Below are 22,597 nucleotides of genomic sequence, written 5' to 3'. Positions count from 1 at the left end.
TTGGGAAGAAAAGAATCAGTGGAGGCAGAAGGCTACCACGGGGGGTGCCTGGGTGGCTCACTGGGCTAAAGCCTCTGCCTTCAGCTCCTGTCATGATGCCAGGGTCTTGGGATCAAGCCCCACGTCGGGCTCTCTGTTCAGCGGGGGGAGCCTGTTTCCCTTCCTCTCTCTCTGTCTGCCTCTCTGCCTACTTGTGATCTCTGTCTGTCAAATAAATAAAATCTTTAAAAAATATATATTAAAAAAAAAAAAAGAAGGCTACCACGGCTACTACTTATATAGTACTGAAACATGTCTGGCACTATTTTTAGATCATTTAACCTCAAAATGACGTTTTACAGATAAAGAAACAGAAGCACAAAGAAGTTATGTGATGGTCTGACGCCACAAAGCTGATGGAATCAGGATTCAAACCCAGGGAGTCAGACTCCGGAACCTATATGTTCTTAACCACTTTTCTATGCAACAGCTCTGTAACCACCAGAAGCAGCCTTGCTCTGAACAGAAGGCTTTATGAAACACGGCTGGAATGTTACATATCTCGTCTATGCCATTGTCATCCTAGATTTCTTTTTCTATGAAAAAACAGCCCACTGCCTATTACGACCCACATTTTCCATCAGATTTGGATCTGATGTGCCTCACTGCTCCACCCAGCCACATAATTTAAGTGCTTCAGCTGGTGCTGGCCAGAGCAGAAGCAGCTACAGTGACTGCCACACAGCATAAGCCCCTGAGTAGCTCCGGGCTCAAAGAGAAAAACCACAACAGCAATTACAAACAAGGAACAGAACAACAGGTATGGATTTGCCCCTCAAAAGCTGCTGGATAGTATCTACCAAAGCTAAACATACATCCACTCTGAACCGAGGGCCCTACGTGTGTGTGTGTGTGTGTGTGTGTGTAAACACACTCAATAGAAATATACGTATATGTCTTCCAAAATACATGTAAAAGAATATGCAAAGCAGCTTTGTTCATGATGGCCCCAAACTGGAAAAGAGCCCCGATGTCCAGCAGGACAGTAAATAAATTGTGGTATAGTTATACAATAGAAACCTTTACCCCTATAAAAAAACAAGCCAGCATTACATGCAAAAGCATGGGTGACTCTCACAGATACAACGGTGAGCCAGGACAAGAAACTGTACTGTACGATTTCACTGATAAAAATTCAAGAATAGGCCAAACTAACCAATAGTGTTAGGTGTCAGGATAGTGGTTATCTCAGGGTGAGCAAAGGGATGTTGACTAACAGTAATGTGGGAATCTCCTGGGATCCTGGAAATGTTCTTTATCTTGATCTGAGTAGTGATTACACAGATGTGAACATATGTAAACATTCACTGAACTATATCACTTAAGGTTTGTGCACTTTTCTTTAAAAGAAAAAAATGTAAATACCCATGGGGGGATTAAAAAAAAAAGCTAAGTTGAAAGCATGATGGTTTTCATCATTAAACAAGACAAAAATAAATGCACTATAAGCTTTCAACTCAAAAAGCTAGAAACGACCAACTGACTGGATTAAAAATATATGTATCTAGGACAAATTGTTGAAAAAGTTAAAGTTAAAAATGGAATTATTGGGGTGCCTGGGTGGCTCAATCAGTTGGGCAGCTGCCTTCAGCTCAGGTCATGATCCCAGGGTCTTAGGACTAAGCCCCACATCCAGCTCCCTCCTCATCAATAGGCCTGCTTCTCCCTCTTTCACTCCCCCTGCCTGTGTTCCCTCTTTTGCTGTCTCTCTTTCTCTAAATAAATCTTAAAAAGAAAGAAAGATGAATCAGAAAAGCTGAGCAAACCAATCATTATGGGGTAAAAAACTGAAAAAGTCATCAAAGAATTCTTTCAGAGAAAGCAGCCAGACCCAGTTGGTTTTACGGGTAAGCTCTTTCCTGCACTCACAGAACAGATAATTCCCATGTTATAGAGTCTGTTCCTGAAGCTGGAAAGAGCTTCAATTTACTTTACAAAATTAGCTAAACCTCAATTCTAAAGCTGACAAAAATAGTACAAAACTACAGACAAATATCACTTATGAATATAGGCAGAAAACCCCCAAATAACATATTAACAAGCAATTCTAACAAAATTTTCAAGGAACAATCCAACATGAGCAATTGGGTATATTCTAGAAATTTAAAGATTGTTACTATTAAGTAATCCATGCAAGAAATAGAAAGAAGAAAAACCATTTAATTATCCCAATAGTTACCTTTTTTTAAAAAAAGACTTTATTTATTTTAGAGAGAGAGAGAGAGCATGAGCAGGGAGGGAGAGGTAGATGGAGAGAGAAACTCAAGCAGACTCCACGCTGACCTGGAAGTCTAATGCGGGGCTTGATCTCACAGCCCTGGGATCATGACCTGAGCAGAAACCAAGAGTCTGACGCTCAACGAACTGCACCACCCAGACTCCACCCAGCCCCAGTTACATAAAAGATATTTGACAGGGGGCGCCTTGGTGGCTCAGTGGGTTAAGCCTCTACCTTCGGCTAAGGTCATGATCTCAGGGTCCTAGGATCAAGTCCCGCATCCGCCTTCCCTCCTCCCCCGCCTGCCTCTCTGCCTATTTGTGATTTCTCTCTCTGTGTGTCAAATAAATAAATAAAATCTCAAAAAAAAAAAGATATTTGACAAAAATTCAACACCCTTCCTGATTAAAACAATAACAACAAAAAGTGATTAATAAACAAAGGGGGGGTGGGGCAAGAAGAGATTACTAACACCCAACTTTATACCCAGAGAAGAGTCATTAGAAGCCTGGTTACCAGACAGGGTGGGATGGTCATTCCATCACAACTAAAACAGGAAGTTATATGCAAAACAACTAATGGGAAAAAAGCATAATTATTTCCTAATGTGAGCAAAATTATCAATCTTAGAAACCACATAAATGTCTACCAAGAAAACCCAAAAGAAACTATTGAAAAACTATACTAAGAATTCAGTAGTTGACCAATTATAAAAACAAAACAAAACAAAAACATGTAAAAACTAATAGTCATATATCAACAACATTAAATTAGGAGGCCCAACAGGAAAAAATCCCACTAAAAATAAGATCAAAAATATTTTTACAATTTAAAAGAGTCTATCTAGGGGCGCCTGGGTGGCTCAGTGGGTTAAAGCCTCTGCCTTCGGCTCGGGTCATGATCCCAGGGTCCTGGGATCGAGCCCCGCATCAGGCTCTCTGCTCAGCCGAGACCCTGCTTCCTCCTCTCTCTCTGCCTGCCTCTCTGCCTCTTTGTGATTTCTGTCTGTCAAATAAATAAATAAATAAATACTAATACTAATAATAATAATAATAAATAAAAGAGTCTATCTAAAGATAACTTCAAAATGATTTGAGTGAATTTAGAGACACTACATGTTTTTAAGTAGGAAGAAATAGTATAGACATTCTCCATAAAGGAACTTTAGATAGAATAGAATTTCCATAAATCTTAGAGGAGGAGGAGGGGAAGAACCTCAGAAAATAATTCAAAGTTCAGGTGGTATTGTCATATATGCAAAGAAAAAGAGGAAGGAAGATTTTGAAAAGCAGAGAAGCTCAAAAAGTTAGATATTAAAACGTGGTAATGTTATAACAGCTAAGACAGAGTGATTTTAAAAGTCCAATAAAACAACAAATGAAATGGAAAATCCCCCACAGGTCCAAGTATGTGTATGTGTATGTGTGTGTCTGTATGTGCACAAATTTTTTTTTTAAATATAGGCTAAAGGTAACAAACCATCAGGGATAATAATCACAGATTTCAGTTAGTACTAAAGCAACCAGTAAACTCTAGGGAAAAATTAAATTAGATCCCTACTCACACTGTTCACAAAAATAAGCTCACTTGAAGAATAAAATGTGGGATGCCTGGGTGGTTCAGTTGATTAATCATCCACCTTGGATGAGGTCGTGATCCCAGGTCCTGGGATTAAGCCCCACAGGGAGCCTGCTTCTCCCTCTCCTTCTGCTCCCCACTCCTGCTTGGGCTCCCTCCCTCTCACTCTCTCACTCTCAAATAAATAATCTTTAAAAAAAAAAAAAGAATTAAAGTGAAAAAAGAAAATTACAATAAACTAGGAGAAACCAGAGGTGAGAATTCATCCAAACTCAGGATGGAAAAAGCCTTCATAAAGGAAAAAGTTACAAATGCAAGTTTAAAACATCTGTTTGAAAAAATGAAAAAAAAAACTAAAATGTAAATGAAAAACTGAAAATGAAAAATTGAAAAAAAATAAAATGCAAATGAAAAATATTTACAAATTATGAGACAAAGAGAAAAGGCTTTAACATATAAAGAACTCTTTCAAAACTGAAAGAAAAAAATGTACACTTTGACAGAAAAATGAGCAAAGAACATTAGTAAGGCAATAAACACACTCTAAAAACATTCCATCTCCTTCAATAAATCATAGCATCAAAAAGCAGAGCGAAGTTGAGGTAACTTCGGAGCCATAACAACCAAATTCAAAGAGTAGACCTTGTCTGAATTCAGGTTCAAGCAAACAAACTTGAAAACAACACTTTGAGACAATAGTGAAATTGAACAGGAACTGGGTATTAGGTGATAATAAGGAATTCACGTTAATATTGCCAGGTGTGATAATGGTATAGTAATTATATAAGAAAAGATCCTTCTTGTTTCCTCTTTGGGCTTAGACCTAGTTTGCAGTGACATGGCTAAATGGACCAAGAAGGTCAGAATCATTGGTACATACGAGACCCATTATGGTGCCTCTCGAAGGAAAATGGTGAAAAAGACTGAAGTAATACAATATGCAAGGCACTTTTGTTCCTTCTGTGGCAAAACCAAGATGAAAAGACAAGCTTCAGGGGATCTGGCTTTGTGCTTCTTGCATGGAAACAGCAGCTGGTGGGGTTCAGACCTACAGTACTGCTCTGCAGTCACAGTAATGTTGGTGGCCATCAGAACCTTGCAGGACTTGAGAGACCAGTAGAAGCTCCACCATCTGAAACATTATGAGCCTATAATAAATGGGTTAATTTATGCAACAAAGTAAAATTTCAAAAAAGAAAATATCTTTTTCTTTTAAGATTTTATTTATTTATTTGGTGTGGAGAGAGAGACAGAGAGAGATCACAAGTAGTCACAGAGACAGGCAGAGAGAGAGGGGAAGCAGGCTCCTCACTGAGCAGAGAGCCCAATGTGGGGCTCGATCCCAGGACCCCGAGATCATGACCTGAGCCGAAGGCAGAGGCTTAACCCACTGAGCCACTCAGGTGCCCCAAAAATATCTTTTTTATAAGACAAATGCTGAAAACTCTAAAATATAATACTGAAACACCTGTAATTTACTTTGAAATACTACAAGTTAAAAAAAAAATTAGATGAAGCAAATCTGGCATAATATTAATTATCAAATAGACCCCCCCCAAATAAAAGTCCCTAATAAAAGCCAAGAGGCAAAAGAAACCAGCAGTCTTGACCACTGCTGATGGGAGAGTAAACTGGCAGACCTTTTCCAGAGAGTAATCTTGCAATATGTATCCAATGTCACAGGTATGTGAAAAATACTCAAATCCAGCAAACCCATCTTCAGTAATTTATCACAACTGTCAAAATGGGCACAAAGATTAATAAACATATAAGTTTAGGGGCGCCTGGGTGGCTCACTGGGTTAAAGCCTCTGCCTTCAGCTCAGGTCATGATCCCAGAGTCCTGGGATTGAGCCCCACATCAGGCTCTCTGCTCCACAGGGAGCCTGCTTCTTCCTCTCCCTGCCTGCCTCTCTGCCTGCTTGTGATCTCCATCTGTCAAATAAATAAATAAAATCTTAAAAAAAAAAAAAAAAACTACAGCTATTTCAATACATTGGGGGGGTGCCTGGTTGGCACAGTCCATTAAGTGCCCAACCCTTGGTTTTGGCTCAAGCTGTGATCTCTGGAGTGAGAAATCAAGCCCCATGTCAGCCTCCACACTCAGCATGAAGTCTGCTTAAGATTGCCTCTCTTGCAGCGCCCGGGTGGCTCAGTGGGTTAAAGCCTCTACCTTTGACTCAGGTCATGATCCCAGGGTCCTGGGATCAAGTCCAACATTGGGCTGTCTGCTCAGTGGGGAGTCTGCTAACCTTCCTTTCTCTCTGCCTGCTGTTCTGCCTACCTGTGATCTCTGTCAAATAAAAAAAAAAATAAATCTTTAAAAAAAAAAAAAAAAGATTGCCTCTCCCTCTGCCCCTTCCCCTGCTCATTCTCTAAATAAATAAATAAATAAATAAAATCTCTCCCTTTTTTATAAGGACAAATACTGTATGATTCTACCTACATGAAGTACCTACTCAGATACACAGAGACAGAAACTAGAATGGCGGGAGGTGAAAAGAGCGAATGACCTGTCTGATGGCTACCGATTTTGTGTTTGAAATTCTGGAGACAGATGGTGGTGACAGTTGCACAATAATGTGAATGTACTTAATGCCACTACGCTGCACACCGAAAAATGATAAAGATGATAAACTTTATGTTTACGTGCATTTTACCACAGTTAGAAATAAATAAGTAAATAAAGATATATTGAGGGGTGCCTGACTGGCTCAATCTGAAGAGTGTGTGACTCTTGATCTGGGGGTTGTAGGTTTGAGCCCCAAAATCCCCATGTAGAGATTACTAAAAAAAAAAGAAAAAAGAAAAAAGTAAATAAATAAACTTTTTAAAAAAAAGATATATTCAGGGGCGCCTGGGTGGCTCAGTGGGTTAAAGCCTCTGCCTTCGGCTCAGGCCGTGATGCCAGGGTCCTGGGATCAAGCCCCGCATCAGGCTCTCTGCTCCATGGGGAGCCTGCTTCCTCCTCTCTCTGCCTGCCTCTCTGCTTACTTGTGATTTCTCTCTGTCAAATAAATAAATAAAATCTTTAAAAAAAATAAAAATAAGTGCTCATTTTAAAAAAAAGATATATTCATACATTTTGAAGAGAAAAAGGCATGTTGCAAGATATTATGTTTATGTATGGTCTCAATTTTGTTTCATTGATGTCTTAAATATTTGTATGCAGGGAAAAAAAGGTTCGGAAAAAACTATATCAAAATGGTAGTAATTATCACTAAATACTGTGGCTTACAGGAGAACTTTATTTTCTTTGTGTGTCTATGTACTTTTGTGTAATTTCTAGTTTTTCTACAATTACTTTTATAATCAAAAGTATGTTGACAGAACAAATGAAGAAGGGGACAGTCACAGCGGCTGCTGATCTTAATGTGAGAATGTCCTCAAGTGTATTTCCAAATGACATAACAAATTTGATAATCAAATTATAAAATGCATGCTAGAGTTTGGGAAAATAAAGACCAACTCAGAAGATAAACCATCAGGGAATTAAAAGAGAGGCATATTCCTAGTTTTAAACAATTCGTGAAGCTGGAGTGGGTTCACCACATGCCTGTGTGCCCCACAGAAAGGGAAAGACCAGAGGAGCCTCTAAACACCACTCGAGTGGCCTGGACAGGCTCAGAAAGAAAAGACTCTCGAATCAACATGGTGCTCTCCCTGGGAGTCAACACTCCCCACCCCCACACATCTCTCTTAAGCTAAATCCACTTTCAGAAAATATTTTCTAGACAGCAGACATCAAGAGAAAAAGGAGCCTTTCTTTCCGTGGCATTCCCTCACCACATATGGTCCTGCTCTCAATAGAGGCTTTATGAGGGAGGGTCCAGATACCACAGGCATGGGCTATGCCACGGACCACAAGCAGCAATAAATAGACTGTAGGATTTGGACTGCCATGCAGCAGAGGCTCCCTGAATAATTAAGACAGAGCTCCCATCACATTGCAACCTTCAGTAAATGTTTACTGAGTGCCTACTAAGCACAAGGCACTATTTGTAACACCATCCCCCCAACACACACACACAAACACACGCTGCTTCTTTGTTCTGCTCAAGAACTCACACCAGGAAAGTAATGATTTAGGCTGGAGGCACCGGACGGTTTGAGTCAACATACCACATGTCACCCAGATTGAGAAGAGAGGAGGAGAGGCAGAAGGAGAGCATTCAACCTCCAGAAAGTATCAAGGGGACACATCACTGCATCCCAGCAGGAGAGCCCAGGGACAAAAGAGGCTGAACCCAGCAGTGGAGGCAGAGAAGAGCTCCTGCCTTCCTAATACTCCACGACAGCATTCACAGGAAAGAGCCACCGCAGCTCCTGGTCCTGGAGGAAACTGCAGCCCCAGGCCTATCCGTGGCGTGTGAGAGGAACCCAAGCCCGCAAATTCTTTTCCCCACCCTCATAAGTGAATCACACCGGCCACCCCTTCATCATACGTACTTTTGCCCCCATTGTTCTTCAGAACATTGGAGAGGTTGACAGAGGCAGTGCCTAGCAGTTCATTTCTCAAAGTATGGCAGCTCCAGACCTTCAAATCTAAATGACTCTGGGCCGTGACATTCCTGGAAAACAAAAACTTGATTCATCACATCCGAGCCTATTGGTCTTCCTGCAGCTTAAAAGAAAACAGATAAACTTACTGCTGACATCTTGGAATGGGGGGGTGGGTGGCGGTGGGGGGAGGCCTCAAACAGGGAGATACACTGTTTGTGAGTATGTGTACTCTTCCCCCCACAAAGCTGACCCTGTAACCATCCAGCTAATAATGAACGCTCTGTGACCTCAATGAAGTAGAAACACCTGGTGAGAGGTGCCTTGGGAACCAAAGGCAGAGAAATTAGAGGTGTCACAGGAAAGCAGGATCTCCCACAACCCCGGTGGAGCACCTTCTCTCTTTCTCCCAGGTTACTGCAAAGAGAAGAGACTCTCTTACAAAATGATGATCTCATTCCAGAGAAGCTCAGAGCTCCCAATTCGCTTCCCCGTCTTCTTGGTCTCACTGGGGAGTCCATCCACTGCCACCTCCACAAATGAGTTAATTCGAGGTTGACGGTTATGCACCTTGGGCTTTGCTGACACCACTGGACAGGAAAGAAAGAAAAAGTCAAAGATGAGTCAGAAGGCTCCCAGCTGCCCCCCTGTGGCAGATGTTCTCGCTCTTTTTTAGTGTTTCTTTAAAAAAAAATAGGTTTGGGATTTTTTTTTGACCCTAAAAAAATTTATTTAAAAAAAAATGTAAGGATATTTTAAAACTATGAAGCATAAGGAAATAAGCACTCCTAACCTGAAAAGACTGGGATAATTATCATTGAAATATTGGCAAATCCACACTTAACACTCTCAATCTTTTATGCTCCCACTTCTTCAAGAATTGTTCTCCCTCCAAAATCAATTCTAAATGGCTTCAATATGAGCCAATTGTAGAGACATACCATAATTTATTTAACTATTCTTCCAGTGCTTACAATTTTTCACTCTGGGAAAATCATCACGAATGTATATATTTGCATGCCCTTCTCAGTATTCCTCAAATGATATGAGTATTTTTAATTCAAACTACTTCATTCCTTTGCAAAAAGGATAAACCCATGTAGATACCAATATATCCATGTCACCACCATCGTACTATTAGGTTTTTTCAATATTTGCAAATCAGAGGAAAAAAAAATTCTAAGTTACGGAAGATTTAATGAGCACTTATTACAGACACTAGGCTATGCACACATCATCTAAATTACATCATCATCCCCACTTCACCCAAGTGGAAGCAGGCTTAGGGAAGTTAAGTCATTGCCCCAGGTGACAGAGCCTGGGGGCTTCAAACTAGGATGTGCACCCAGGCAAGCTGACTCCCCACCACGATTATTGGTTATATTACTGTTTTTTAATTACTAGTGAGGGTGAATATGTTTTCCATGAGCTTGTTAGCCAACTGCCTTTCCTGGTATATCTGTAACCTTCATGTGGCAGCATTTCTGATGTTTATTTGGTACGAGCAAGCCAAACTGAACACGTATGCAGGCATCTCTTAGAGCATATATTACCCATGGTGGAAACTCCGGGTCATCGAGACAAACCACACCTAAGATGTCCTCGATCCCGTGACCCAAATCAGAGCATGTGACTGGCATTTCTTACCCATGAGGCAAGACTGAGCTCCCCTCTGATAAGGTTTAGCAAACCTCTCTCTCCCATACCCTTCTGAGAGTCCTATAAGGGTCCACAACTTGAGAAAGGACAAAACTACCTCTGGATTCTTTTAGCAATACCTGTGTTTTCCAGGCCCATTAGAACAGTAGAGAGCAAGTCAAAGAACAACAGCAGCAAAAGCTGTGGCTAAGATTCAGGAGCAAGAGGGTATGGTAGGAGAAACAGGTCGGGGCGAGGGGAAATGGGGGCCAGAGTAGAAAACTGAACTACTTTTCACATAGACTAAGGTTAACTGACGCCACCTCGTGGTGGGAGAGTAGCTCTGCACACAGAGTCTAAAAAACAGGCAAGGGGAGAGGACTAGTTATAATTATAGTCCTATCATTTTAAGCTAGACAGTTTCTTTGAAATCAACAAGTTCATAAGGAGAGCACCTGATATAATGATTAGTATTAGGTGTTATATAAGACTGATGAATCACTGAACTCTACTTCTGAAACTAATAATATACTATATGTTAATTAAATGAATTTAAATTAAGAAAAAAGAAGAAATCAACAAGTTTGAACCCTTCATTTAATAGTTGGGCCAATTAAGTAAGGTGCAGGGAGGTGAGATAACATATCCAAAATCAGGGGCACACAGGCCAATTCTCAGAACTCTGTTATAATGTTTCCTTTTTTGGCCCTCTAGCTTTTACCCCTAGGTTCTTCCCCCCCCCCCCCTTTGGAGATTTATTTTTTGTTTTGTTTTGTGGTATCTTTACTTTCTTTTTTATCTTGACATAATTTCAGATTTAGAAAAGTTACAACTAAAATACAAAGAATTCCTATAAACCCTTCGCCTAAGGGTCACCAAATACTAACTTGTTACTATATTTGCTTTGTTATTCTTTCTCTTCCCTGAGTCTCTCTCATATACATACACATCCGTTCCTGAAACTTTAAGAGTGAGTTTGAGATGTTCTGCCCCTTTTCTTCTAAATACTTCAGTGTATATTTCTAAGAACAAAGACAGTTTCTGATAATACCACAATATAATTATCAACATGGAGAAATTAAATAATCTTTTTTTTTTTTTAAAGATTTTATTTATTTGTCAGAGACAGAGGGAGAGAGAGCGAGCGAGCACAGGCAGACAGATAGGCAGGCAGAGGCAGAGGGAGAAGCAGGCTCTCTGCCGAGCAAGGAGCCTGATGTGGGACTTGATCCCGGGACCCTGGGATCATGACCTGAGCCGAAGGCAGCTGCTTAACCAACTGAGCCACCCAGGCGTCCCAGAAATTAAATAATCTTTAAAACTATGATCTAATGTACAGACCTCATTTAAATTGTGTTAAATGTCCTATCAATGTCCATTATAGCAAAAGAGAAAAGATACTTTTTGTGTGTGTGTGTGGCCCAAGATCCAATCTAGGATTACATATTGCAGTTGGTAGTTTTATTCTGAAGTGTCCAATCTACAGAAAGGGTTAAAGAATAGGACAATAAGGGATGCCTGGGTGGCTCAGTGGGTTATAGCCTCTGCCTTCGGCTCAGGTCATGGTCACAGGATCCTGGGAACAAGCCCCATATCTGGCTCTCTGCTCAGCAGGAAGCCTGCTTCCCTGTCTCTCTGCCTGCCTCTCAGCCTACTTGTGATCTCTGTCAAATAAATAAAATCTCAAAAGAAAAAAATAAAGAAGAAGAATAGGACAATATATAACTATATATTCTGCAGCAACTATCACTTTGCCACATTTGCTTTTTTAAAAACCTTTTTTCCGGGACACCCAGGTAGTTCAGTAGGTTACGTGTATGCCTTCAGCTCAGGTCATGATCTCAGGGTTCTGGAATCCAGCCCCACATCAGTGGGCTTGAACTCACAATCCCAAGATCAAGAGTCATGTGCTCTACCAACTAAGCCAGCTAGGCACCCCACCACATTAGTGTTTTTTTGTTTTTGTTTTTGTTTTTCTATGTGTGTGCCTTCATCATTGCTATTCAAGAGAACTTCAGAAGCACCTGGGTGGCTCAGTTGGGTGTCTGCATTCGACTCAGGTCATGATCCCAGAATCCTGGGATCGGGTCCCACCTCGGGGTCCCAGCTCAGAGGAGACCCTGCTTCTCCCTTTCCCACTCCGCATGCTTGTCTTCCCTCTCTCACTGTGTCTCTCTCTGTTAAATAAATAAATAAAATCTTAAAAAAAAAAAAAAGAGAGAGAGAGAGAGAGAACTTCAGTGATAAGGAAAAGTTCTATGCCAACACAGGCTAATGCATGGCCATGAGATACACGTGGCTACTGAGCTCTCGGAATATAGCTGGTATGACTGAGGATTTAAATTTAAAGTTTAATTTTAATCTTAACATAAGTAGTTCTATGTGGCTAGAGTGGCTCTTTCTAGATAGCCCAGGATACAGATACAGGAGATCTGTATTTGTATATGGGCATGACTCTGCATATACCCACAAACTTTTTTTTGTTAATCCATTTGAAAATTGTAGATATCATGACTGATCAAACCTAAATACTTCCAGTATACAACTTGTAAGAATATGGATGTTCTAGGGTGCAGGGGTGGCTCCGTTGATTGGGTGACTGCCTTCAACTCAGGTCATGGTCCCAGAGTCCTGGGATTGACTCCCACATCGGGCTCCCAGCTCCTTGGGGAGTCTGATTCTCCCTTTGACCTTCTCTCCTCTCATGCTCTCTCTCACTGTCTCTCTCTCAAATAAATAAGTAAAATCTTAAAAAATAAAAAAGAATATGGACATTCTAAACATTGTACACTTGAAACTAATGTAACACAGTATGTTCATTATACTTCAATTAAAAAAAAATAAGGAGGGGCATCTGGCTGGTTCAGTTTGTACAGCATTCAACTCACTCTCAGGGTTGTGAGTTTGAGCCCCATGCTGGGCATAGAACTTCCTTTAAAAAAGGGGACGAAAGATGGGGCGTCTGGGTGGCTCCGTGGGTTGGGCCGCTGCCTTCGGCTCAGGTCATGACCTCAGGGTCCTGGGATTGAGTCCCGCATCGGGCTCTCTGCTCAGTCGGGAGCCTGCTTCCCTCTCTCTCTCTCTGCCTGCCTCTCCATCTACTTGTGATTTCTCTCTGTCAAATAAATAAATAAAATCTTTAAAAAAAAAAAGGGGGGGGGGTAAGAAATGCAGGCACCTGGGTGATCCAGTCGATTAACTCCAACTCCTGATCTCAGCTCAGGTTTTGATCTCAGGGTTGTGAGCTCAAGTCCTGAGTTGGGCTCCAAGCTAGGCATGGAGCCTACTTAAAAAAAAAAAGAAAAAAAGAAAAGAGGGGCACCTGGGTGGCTCAGAGGTTAAAGCCTCTACTTCGGCTCAGGTCATGATCCCAGGGTCCTGGGAACAAGCCCCGCATCGGGCTCTCTGCTCAGCATGGAGCCTGCTTCCTCCTCTCTCTGCCTGCCTCTCTGCCTACTTGTGATCTCTGTCTGCCAAATAAATAAATAAAATCTTTTTTAAAAAGAAAAGAAAAGAATAAAAAAAGAAAGAAAAGAAAGGGAAGACGTTTTTCCACCTAACCACACCACCATTATTATACCTGAAAAAATGCAGTTACTCCCTCTGTCATTTGATATTCATTACATATCCAAATTTCCCCAACTTCTCCAAACATATTTGTTAGAGCTGTTTCCGCCCAATCCAAGAACCTATCGGCATGAGCAAATTGGATTTGGTTACTGGTTCCTTAATCTTCTAAAACCTAGAATGCTCTCCCTTCTTTTTCCCTGACAATAATTTTTAAAGACTTCCACCAGCTGTCTCATATAATGCACCAAATGCTGTTTTTCTGATTGTTACCCTCATGGTGAGATTCACAGTGAATATTTTTGTCAAGAATACTACATAGGTTACATTGCATGTGTCTTACTATACACACTGGGCTGTCCTCCTACCGTGGATACTAAGTTTGATCCTCTGTTTAATGTGCGGTCTGTCAGGTCACTCCACTGTAAAGATACATTTTCCCCTTCATAACTTACAATTAATCAGTGGGATGATATTTTGAAGGTTTCATGTTCTTAAAACACAAGCCAAATTAAAAGCCGCAACATCTGAGCAGATTTATCTGGAAAGCTTATTTACTGTTTGATGAAATATAAATGCCAATTTCACATCTTCACATAGAATTTAGCTTTTAAAGTTAACAAATAAGGCAAAAACAAACAAACAAACAAACAAACAAAAAAACCACACATGGCCAGAACTGTAACCTTGAAAAGCTCTTAGGAAGGTACAGAATAGAGTCTAATCTAATGTCTTTCAATATAAAGCAAAAAGCCAGTTTTTGCTTTGTTGTGCTGGTTTTCAGGGTTCAGTTTCTCGGTGCTTCTTCAGTTAAAGTATCAGATAAAACAGCTCACTTATGTTTAAGGATCCTGCTATATTTTAAGTGTATTATAGGGGCGCCTGGGTGGCTCAGTGGGTTAAGCCTCTGCCTCCGGCACATATCATGATCTCAGGGTCCTGGGATCGAGCCCCACATCAGGCTCTCTGCTCAGCAGGGAGCCTGCTTTCCCCCTCTCTCTGCCTGCCTCTCTGCCTAGTTGTGATCTCTGTCAAATAAATAAATAAAATCTTTTTAAATAAATAAATAAATAAGTAAATAAGTAAATGAAATAAAACTGTAGGACTGCATTATAGAGAAACATAAGGGAAGTGAGGTAGAGGGAAGGAATGGCAAAGTCCCCTCTCCCAAATTACACTATAGGCTCTCTTAATGAAACACATGGGAGGAGGAACCAGCTACATCATCTACTTTGTTATTTCTCTTTTTCTCTTCCCCCCATCATTTTCCTCAGTGGTATTACAGAATCCTTATTGGTTAAATGCATCTGTAGTCAGACACGCTTGTATTATCCAGTTAGCTCATTCCACACTAGTAAAAATTCACACTGAGGAAAGGCAAACAGACATCTTCACAAGTCAAATGCATTCCTGAATAATATGGCCCCAAAACAGGGACCTCATTGTGTCACCAGGTCTATGGGCAGCCTTCTGTTTTAACCTAGACTTGATAATTTTTAGACCAGGTAGTAAAAGCTAAACTCCCAACTTCAAAACCCTATCAAGTTCTCTCTAATGCTTCTTCCTCCTCAAGAGGGCTAGACTAGAGTAACCATGAGACATCAACAAAAGTGGTTAAAATGTATCAAGACTATTTTTTAAATCAATAAGTAAATAAGAAACAGGCAGAGAATCTACAGACTAGGAAATCCAAATTTCCCTTAAACATAGAAAAAGATGTTACACATCATTTATAATGAAAGAAATGTGAAATAAAAGTCCACTGAGAGGGGCGCCTGGGTGGCTCAGTGGGTTAAGCCGCTGCCTTCGGCTCAGGTCATGATCTCAGGGTCCTGGGATCGAGTCCCGCATCGGGCTCTCTGCTTGGCAGGGAGCCTGCTTCCTCCTCTCTCTCTCTCTGCCTGCCTCTCCATCTACTTGTGATTTCTCTCTGTCAAATAAATAAATAAAATCTTAAAAAAAAAAAAAAGTCCACTGAGAAAACAGTTATTTGGGGGCACCTGGATGGCTCAGTGGATTAAGGATCTGCCTTTGGCTCAATTCATGATCCTGGAGTCTGGGATGGAGCCCCACATCAGGCTCAGAGGGGAGCCTGCTTCTCCCCTGCCCCTACCCCTCTGCTCATGCACACTCTCTCTCTCTCAAATAAATAAATCTCTTAAAAACAAAAAGACAGAGAGAAAGAAAAAAGTTTTGTTTTTTTTTTAACCAATCAGACTGGCAAAGATAAAAAAAAAAAAAGTCTGAGAACACATTGTATCGGTAAAGATGTGGGGAAATGGGCACTCTCATGCACTGCCAGAAAATTATTCCTTCCAAGGAAGACAACCTGACTCTCAAGATTACAAAACCATATCCCCTTTCAGGTATCTTGGAAAGGACACACAAGAAGCTGGTAATATTAGTTTCCCAGCAGGGGCACTGAGGAACTGGAGGAAAGGAAACAATTTTAAAGCATCTGAATGAATTAAAGAGATGAATAATACTTGCATTTCAGACATGATAATTTTAAAAAATGATGCGACAATTTTGCCTCCAAATGACCATGTCTCTGAGAGGCCAGAGCTGTGATACTAAGCACTGTCCCGGGTCACCAGGCATCTCTCAGTCCCGTGACTCTTCTGCAGAGCTAAGGCTACCAAAGCAACCTTCTGTCACTCAAGCAATATTGACAGCCCATTAAGTGTCTGGCACTGTTCTCTGTCACTGGGGTACCAAAAGTAATCAAAACAGACCAAAAGCCCTATTTTTGTGTTTACATTCTATTGAAGGAGAAAGTCAATAAAAGAAATACATAAAAATCTGTAAATTGCATTGGGGCGCCTGAATGACTCAGTCAGGTGAATGTCCAACTCTTGATTTTCGTCTCAGGTCAGTCACACTTGCAGGGTGGTGGGGTTGAGCCCCAAGTTGGGCTCTGCACTAAGTGCAGTCTGCTTGTCCCTCTCCCTCCCACATGCTCTTCCCCTCAATTGCGCCCCCACACTTGCTCTCTCTAAAATAAATAAGCAAAATCTTTAAAAATATATACATACTACGTTAAATGGTAACAAGGCTAAGAAAAAAATATAAAGTAGTGAAGGGGATAGACATGAGGAGGGCGGGGAGGTGCAAATGGGGGAATCAGGAAGGCTTGTTAAAGAGGATGACTTCTGCAGCGCCTGGGTGGCTCAGTGGGTTAAGCCGCTGCCTTCAGCTCAGGTCATGATCTCAGGGTCCTGGGATCGAGTCCCGCATCGGGCTCTCTGCTCAGCAGGGAGCCTGCTTCCCCCCCACCCTGGCCCCCTGCTTGCCTCTCTGCCTACTTGTGATCTCTGTCAAATAGATAAATAAAATCTTAAAAAAAAAAAAAAAAGAGGTTGACTTTTGAGTAAAGACCTAAAGAAAGCAAGGAAGCAAACCAGGTATATATCTGGCCCCAAAGGATTTCACTCAAAAGGAACAGCAAATGCAAAGGCTCGGAGGTGGGAGTGTGCCCGGCACACACAGTGAAGAGCAAAGAGGCCCACGTGGCCGCAGCAGGGTGTATGTGAAGAGTAACAGGAGATGAGAAATGGGAGTGGTGGGTGGGGTCATATCCCATGGGATCCTCAGCTTTTACTGGGTGAGATGGAGCACCCTTGACATGTTTAAAGCCTTGATGTGCCTAATGTGTGACTGAGAGGACGAAGTAAGACAAAGGACAGAGGCAGGGAGGCAGGTTAGGAGGCTACTGCCTTCATCTAGGGTGGAGATGGCAGCTCCTGGACGCTGCAGGTGGCGCGAAGAGGCTGAATGATGGATAGTTCTGAAGGCAGACATGAGCAGATTCTCTGATTGGCTGAATATAGAATATGATAAGGAAAATCAGGAGCTTATATGGTTACTAACCATTCAAGTGGAATGACAAGTGGGCTACTAGAGATAAAAATCTGGAAATAAATCAAAGGAGAGGTCCAGGCTAGAGACATAATTTTGGCAGTGTTCTTATTATTGGTGGCATTTAAAGCCATGAGGTTGGGGGGGCGCCTGGGTGGTGAAGTTGGTTAAGTGACTGACTCTTGGTTTCAACTCAAGTCCTGATCTCAAGATCCTGAGATCGAGCCCCACGCATCAGGCTCCACACTCAGCATGGAGTCTGCTAAAGTTTCTCTCTCCCTCTGCCTCTCCCCACTGTGTGCTTGTGCAAGCACTCTCTCTTTCTCAAATAAATTAATAAATCTTTAAAAATAAATAAATAAACCATGAGGTTGGATGAGATTACCTAGGGAATGAGTATAGGCAGAAAAGGGCCCTAAAGTGTGAAGGAATCACCATTAATTTTTGCCAAAAGTTCCTTTTATCCTTCTTTTTTAAGAATTCCAGCGACAGGGGTGCCTGAGTGGCTCCAGTGGTAAAACATCTGCCTTTAGTTCAGGTCATGATCTCAGGGACCTGGGAGGGAGCCCCATGTCAAGTCCCAGCTCAGAGGGGAGTCTGCTTCTCCATCTCCCTCTGCCACTCCTCCTGTTTGTGCTCTCTCCCTCTCTCTCAAATAAATAAATAAAATCTTTAAAAAAAAAAAAAAAAAAGGGAAGAAAGGAAAAGAATTCCAGCTCTATGAGCACCTGGCTGGCTCAGTCAGATTGTGAGTCTGAGCCCCACGCTGGTTCCAGAGATTACTTAAAAATAAAATATTAAGGGGCGCCTGGATGGCTCAGTGGGTTAGGCTGCTGCCTTCGGCTCGGGTCATGATCTCAGGGTCCTGGGATCGAGTCCCGCATCAGGCTCTTTGCTCGGCGGGGAGCCTGCTTCATCCTCTCTCTCTCTCTCTGCCTGCCTCTCTGCCTACTTGTGATCTCTCTCTGTCAAATAAATAAATAAAATCTTAAAAAAAAAAAATAAAATGAAATATTAAAAAGAAAAAGAAATCCAGCTATATGGTAACACGATGAGAATGAAGATTAGACTCTTAGGCTGTTTCACAGTATCTGGCTCTCAGACGGAGGCGTGGTATGATTCTGCCTCTTCCCCATAGACTGTGCTGGACCTCAAACAGAAAACATTTCCCAGGGTGCCACTCACCTTTCAAAGTAAGCTGCGACTTCTCAAAAGGCAGGGCCACTCCTGCCCGGCTGGAGCTGGCAGATGCCATGTCATCACCAGAAAACTGCAAGACAAACAGCAGGAGGTTTAGAGGATATCCGATAAGAGACTGAGGAACTGCACCCCTTTTTAGTATTTCAGTTGAAAGAGATGAACCAGAAAAATATAAAGGTCCAAACAACTCCGTGCTACTTCCGTCGGGGTGGAGTTTGTCTGTCTTGACCTGAGCCTAGCTAGGTCTCTGCTAGCCTAGGAAGGGCAAAGGACTACTACGACATCAACATTTAGAGGAGAGAGCCTAATATAACACTTTCAAAAAGAAAATCACAGTTCAACAATTTTTTAAAAGTCCAATTTTGGGGGGGCACCTGGGTGGCTCAGTGGGTTAAAGCCTCTGCCTCCCGCTCAGGTCATAATCCCAGGATCCTGGGATCGAGCCCCACATCGGGCTCTCTGCTCAATAGGAGGCCTGCTTCCCTTCCTCTCTCTCTGCCTGGCTCTCTGCCTATTTGTAATCTCTGTCAAATAAACAAATAAAATATTTTTAAAAATAAATAAATAAATAAATAAAAGTCCAATTTTTAAAATCAATAAAGAATACACAAAAGTGGTGCCTGGGTGGCTCAGCAGATTAAGTGACCAACTCTTGACTTAGGCTCAGGTCATGATCTCAGGATTGTGAGATCAAGACCAGAATCAGGCTCTACACCCAGTGTGGAGCTTAGAATTCTCTGCTTGGGATTCTCTCTCTCCCTTCTCTCTCTGCCCTCCACCCTCCCAGGTACACTGTCTAAAATAAAAACGAATAAATAAGTAAATAATAAAAAGATACACGAATGGCCAATAAGCACATTCTGGACATCATTAGCCATCAGGCATCCCTGTCACTCTACCTTGGCTCAAAGCATAAGTCTATCTTGCATTTTGAATGGATCTTTTACTTATACACAATTTTGTAACATCGCCCTTTATCATTTGAAAAATATTGGTTCACTGAGCTATGTAGATATTCCAAATGTTGACACATTTCATTATACACTATCAGAAAAAGCACATTTGTGAATGTCACCACTGATCTCATCAAACAGATCTTTAAGTATTGGGAAAGTGTCAAGCTCTTGGTGGCAGATGTAAGTATTCCAAAATTCTAATCTTCACTTAAAAACTCATATTTTATCATTGGCAACAAATATTGTCCATTGTTTTCCTTCAAGTGACAGGCTCACTTCATTCATCTTCAACAAAATGTCTGCCAAATACCCAATCTAGTAACTTCAGTTTGTTCAGTTTTTTTAAGTAAAAATAGCATTTCATGAAAAAAGCAACTTCGCTCTCAATTCACACAAGCGCTTCCTCCCAAGACAACCATCATACTTAGGCGTGCAGAAGTGCTGTAGGCGTATTTCCCACTTCATCACACAGAATATTAGAAAAAAGACATGCATAGGGGTTGAGACTTAATGAAATTAATAATTTTTACTGCTTTGTCAAGCACATTCTGAAGTCAAACTGGCCTGCTCTCTTTTTACTAAGTCCGCTGCATGAGGAAGACAAGGACAACAGCTCAGACTCGCAGCACAACCCAGATTCCAACAACGGCAGCAACAGTTGTACTCACCTTCGCTTTTGCACCACCAGTGCAAATGCAATCACGGTGGAAAAGGCAAATAAGGTTATTATGAAAATAGTTTTGATCTTGCAAAACCTTTTAAGTCTCAAGTGGCCAGCAGAGGTCGAAGGGACCCCCTCTGCTCCCTCGCGTGGAGAACTGCTACTGTAAAGACACTAAGAAAGTCCTCTTCTGTTCGACATCATTAATACCTTCTTCCATTGTATTTCTTTCTGATCTCTCCTCCAACTTGCTATTCTGAAGGGTTACTCAGCCTTAAAAGATGTTAAGTCACCACATTTCACTAAGAATGGAAACCCTTTATGTGAGGATGAAAATGTAGCTACCATAAAATCACACTGATTTTGACATTTTCCATAGCTGAAGTCAAATACTTTTATACTTCAAGATTTTAGCCAAAACAAAACAACTGCCTTATTTATAAGGTACATGCAGTCCAAAAAAATTTTTAGTGACTAGTTTTTTCCAGACTAGTCTATAACAGGCATTTGACTTACAATCTTAGATATGGGGTGGCAATAGAAACATCTAAAAAGTTCTAGGGAGCATCTAAGAAGACAATACAGAAACTACTGCTATCAAGTTCTTAAGACCAGACCTCTGTGTTGCTAAGTCCAATAGTGAATTCTCAGTCCTCGTCTCATACAACCTACCGGCACACCTGATATGACAGATCGATCACACTCTTCCTTGGAATGCTTTCTTCCCGGGGTTTCCAGGACATCACAGCTGCCCAATGTTTCCCCCTGCCTCTCGGGCTGCTCCTTCTCAGCCTCTTTACAGGCTCCCTCTCTACTCCTCAACCTCTAACCAGCAGGGTGTCCCACAGCTCAGGCCTTGCATGTCTTCTGGTAATTTCTCGTATGGCTTTAAATACCAGCCAACTGTTGACAATCCCAAATTGGTGTGTTTAGTACAAACTTCACCCTCGAACCTCAGCCCCTCTTTGTCTAATGACCAAACGAATCTTCCGATATTCCTTCTCAAACCTGCTTCTTGGCCTTCTGCATCTCAGTTAATGACAACTCTTTCCAACCAGTGGCTCAGGCCAAAATTCTAGGACTCATCCCTGCTTCTACCTTCCCTCTCACACCCCACATTAAAACTGTCAAGAAATCTTGTTGTTTGGGGGCCACCGGGTGGCTCAGTCGGTTGAGCGTCCGACTCTTGATTTCAGCTCAGGTCGTGATCACAGGGTGGTGCAATCAAGCCCCACGGTGGGCTCGGTACGGAGTCCGGAGTCTGCTTGAGATTCTTTCCCTCTCCCTCTACCCCTCCCCTCCAGGCTGTCTCTCTCTCTAAAATAAAATTTAAGAATCTTTAAAACATATTTGGAAATCGTCTTGGTTTTACCTTTAAAATATTCCCAAGTTCAAACATTTCTCTCCACCTCTTGGCACCATCTTGGTCCAAAGCCCTGTGATCGCTTACCCAGATTATCTTTCTCTTGCTCAGATCCTCTTTACCTTCAATCTAATCTCTATGCTCAGCAGACTGATTTTTTTTTTAAGACGTATGTCAGATTACATCACTCTGCTATTCAAAACCATTCAGGGCTTCCAGTCTCCTGCAAAGTACAAGTCAAAGTCCTTAAAATGTAGGCCCTGCATGATACAGTCCACACGCCTCTCTGACCTCCCCTCTCTTTTCTTTCCCCACTTCCTCCCTCTCCTGAAGCTATACAAGCCTCCCCACTCATCCTTGAACATGCCAGACTTGCTCCCCTATTGGACTTCTACCTTTTCCATCTAGAATGTTCTTTCCCCAATTGTTCACCTATAGGGACTACCTCAGACATGTACTCAGAAGTCACTTTCTTAAGAGGTGTTCCTGGACCACTCTATTACACTACCTTTCCACATGCATTTGGACCCCTCCTTCCCTATTTTACTTTTCCTCCCTAGCATTTATCACTGGCATGGTTCATACTGTATGGATTTATCGTATTTATTGTCTCTCTCCCTCCCCTAGAATGTAAGCTCCACAAAGGCTGAGATGTGTGCCCCATCTATTAGCCCTGGAGCCCTGCTCTGCGGTCCAGAATGATGCCTGGCTCTTAACAGGAGCTCCATAAATGTTTACCCAGTGAACTGGAGCATCACTGTCTGAAATTTAAAAGGAAGATGTTTTGATTTCCTAGACTAAATTTGTTTTGGTAAAGCAATAAAAAGATCAATGCTCTCTTTCCCCCGAGCAGACCAGCAAGAGATGAGATGTCAGAGAAAAAGTAGTGGTGAGAAGCCTTACACAGTTCTGAAGGCAAATGAGATGGTACCTGGCAACCTCCGTATAGTGAAAGATGCATATATTGTGCCTGGCAGGATTTCCCTCCTGGGTCTCTGCCCCGGGAAAAATCTCCCAACA

General features: G+C 41.8%; 1 protein-coding gene across 2 annotated transcripts in view; it reads right to left on the bottom strand.

The window, feature by feature from the left end:
* Positions 1-22,597, bottom strand: part of WWP2 (WW domain containing E3 ubiquitin protein ligase 2) — a 143,322-nt gene that overhangs the window by 106,831 nt on the left and 13,894 nt on the right. The window contains exons 2-4 of one of the 2 annotated variants that reach the window (XM_045076244.1): positions 18,583-18,667; positions 8,777-8,924; positions 8,284-8,405 (exon numbers count right to left, since the gene is read on the bottom strand). In XM_045076244.1, the coding sequence (XP_044932179.1) occupies positions 8,284-8,405; positions 8,777-8,924; positions 18,583-18,652 (340 nt within the window). In that variant the 5' untranslated portion in view covers positions 18,653-18,667. Of the gene's footprint in view, positions 1-8,283; positions 8,406-8,483; positions 8,598-8,776; positions 8,925-18,582; positions 18,668-22,597 lie in introns of those variants that run through there. The other variant, XM_045076245.1, reaches the window with a different exon arrangement.

The sequence above is a fragment of the Mustela putorius genome, unplaced genomic scaffold, assembly GCF_011764305.1.
Source record: "Mustela putorius furo isolate JIRA1106 unplaced genomic scaffold, ASM1176430v1.1 tig00000174_pilon_pilon_pilon, whole genome shotgun sequence".
Taxonomy (NCBI): domain Eukaryota; kingdom Metazoa; phylum Chordata; class Mammalia; order Carnivora; family Mustelidae; genus Mustela; species Mustela putorius.
The sequence above is the reverse complement of the archived record's forward strand: the minus strand, read 5'-3'. Positions and strand labels throughout refer to the sequence as shown.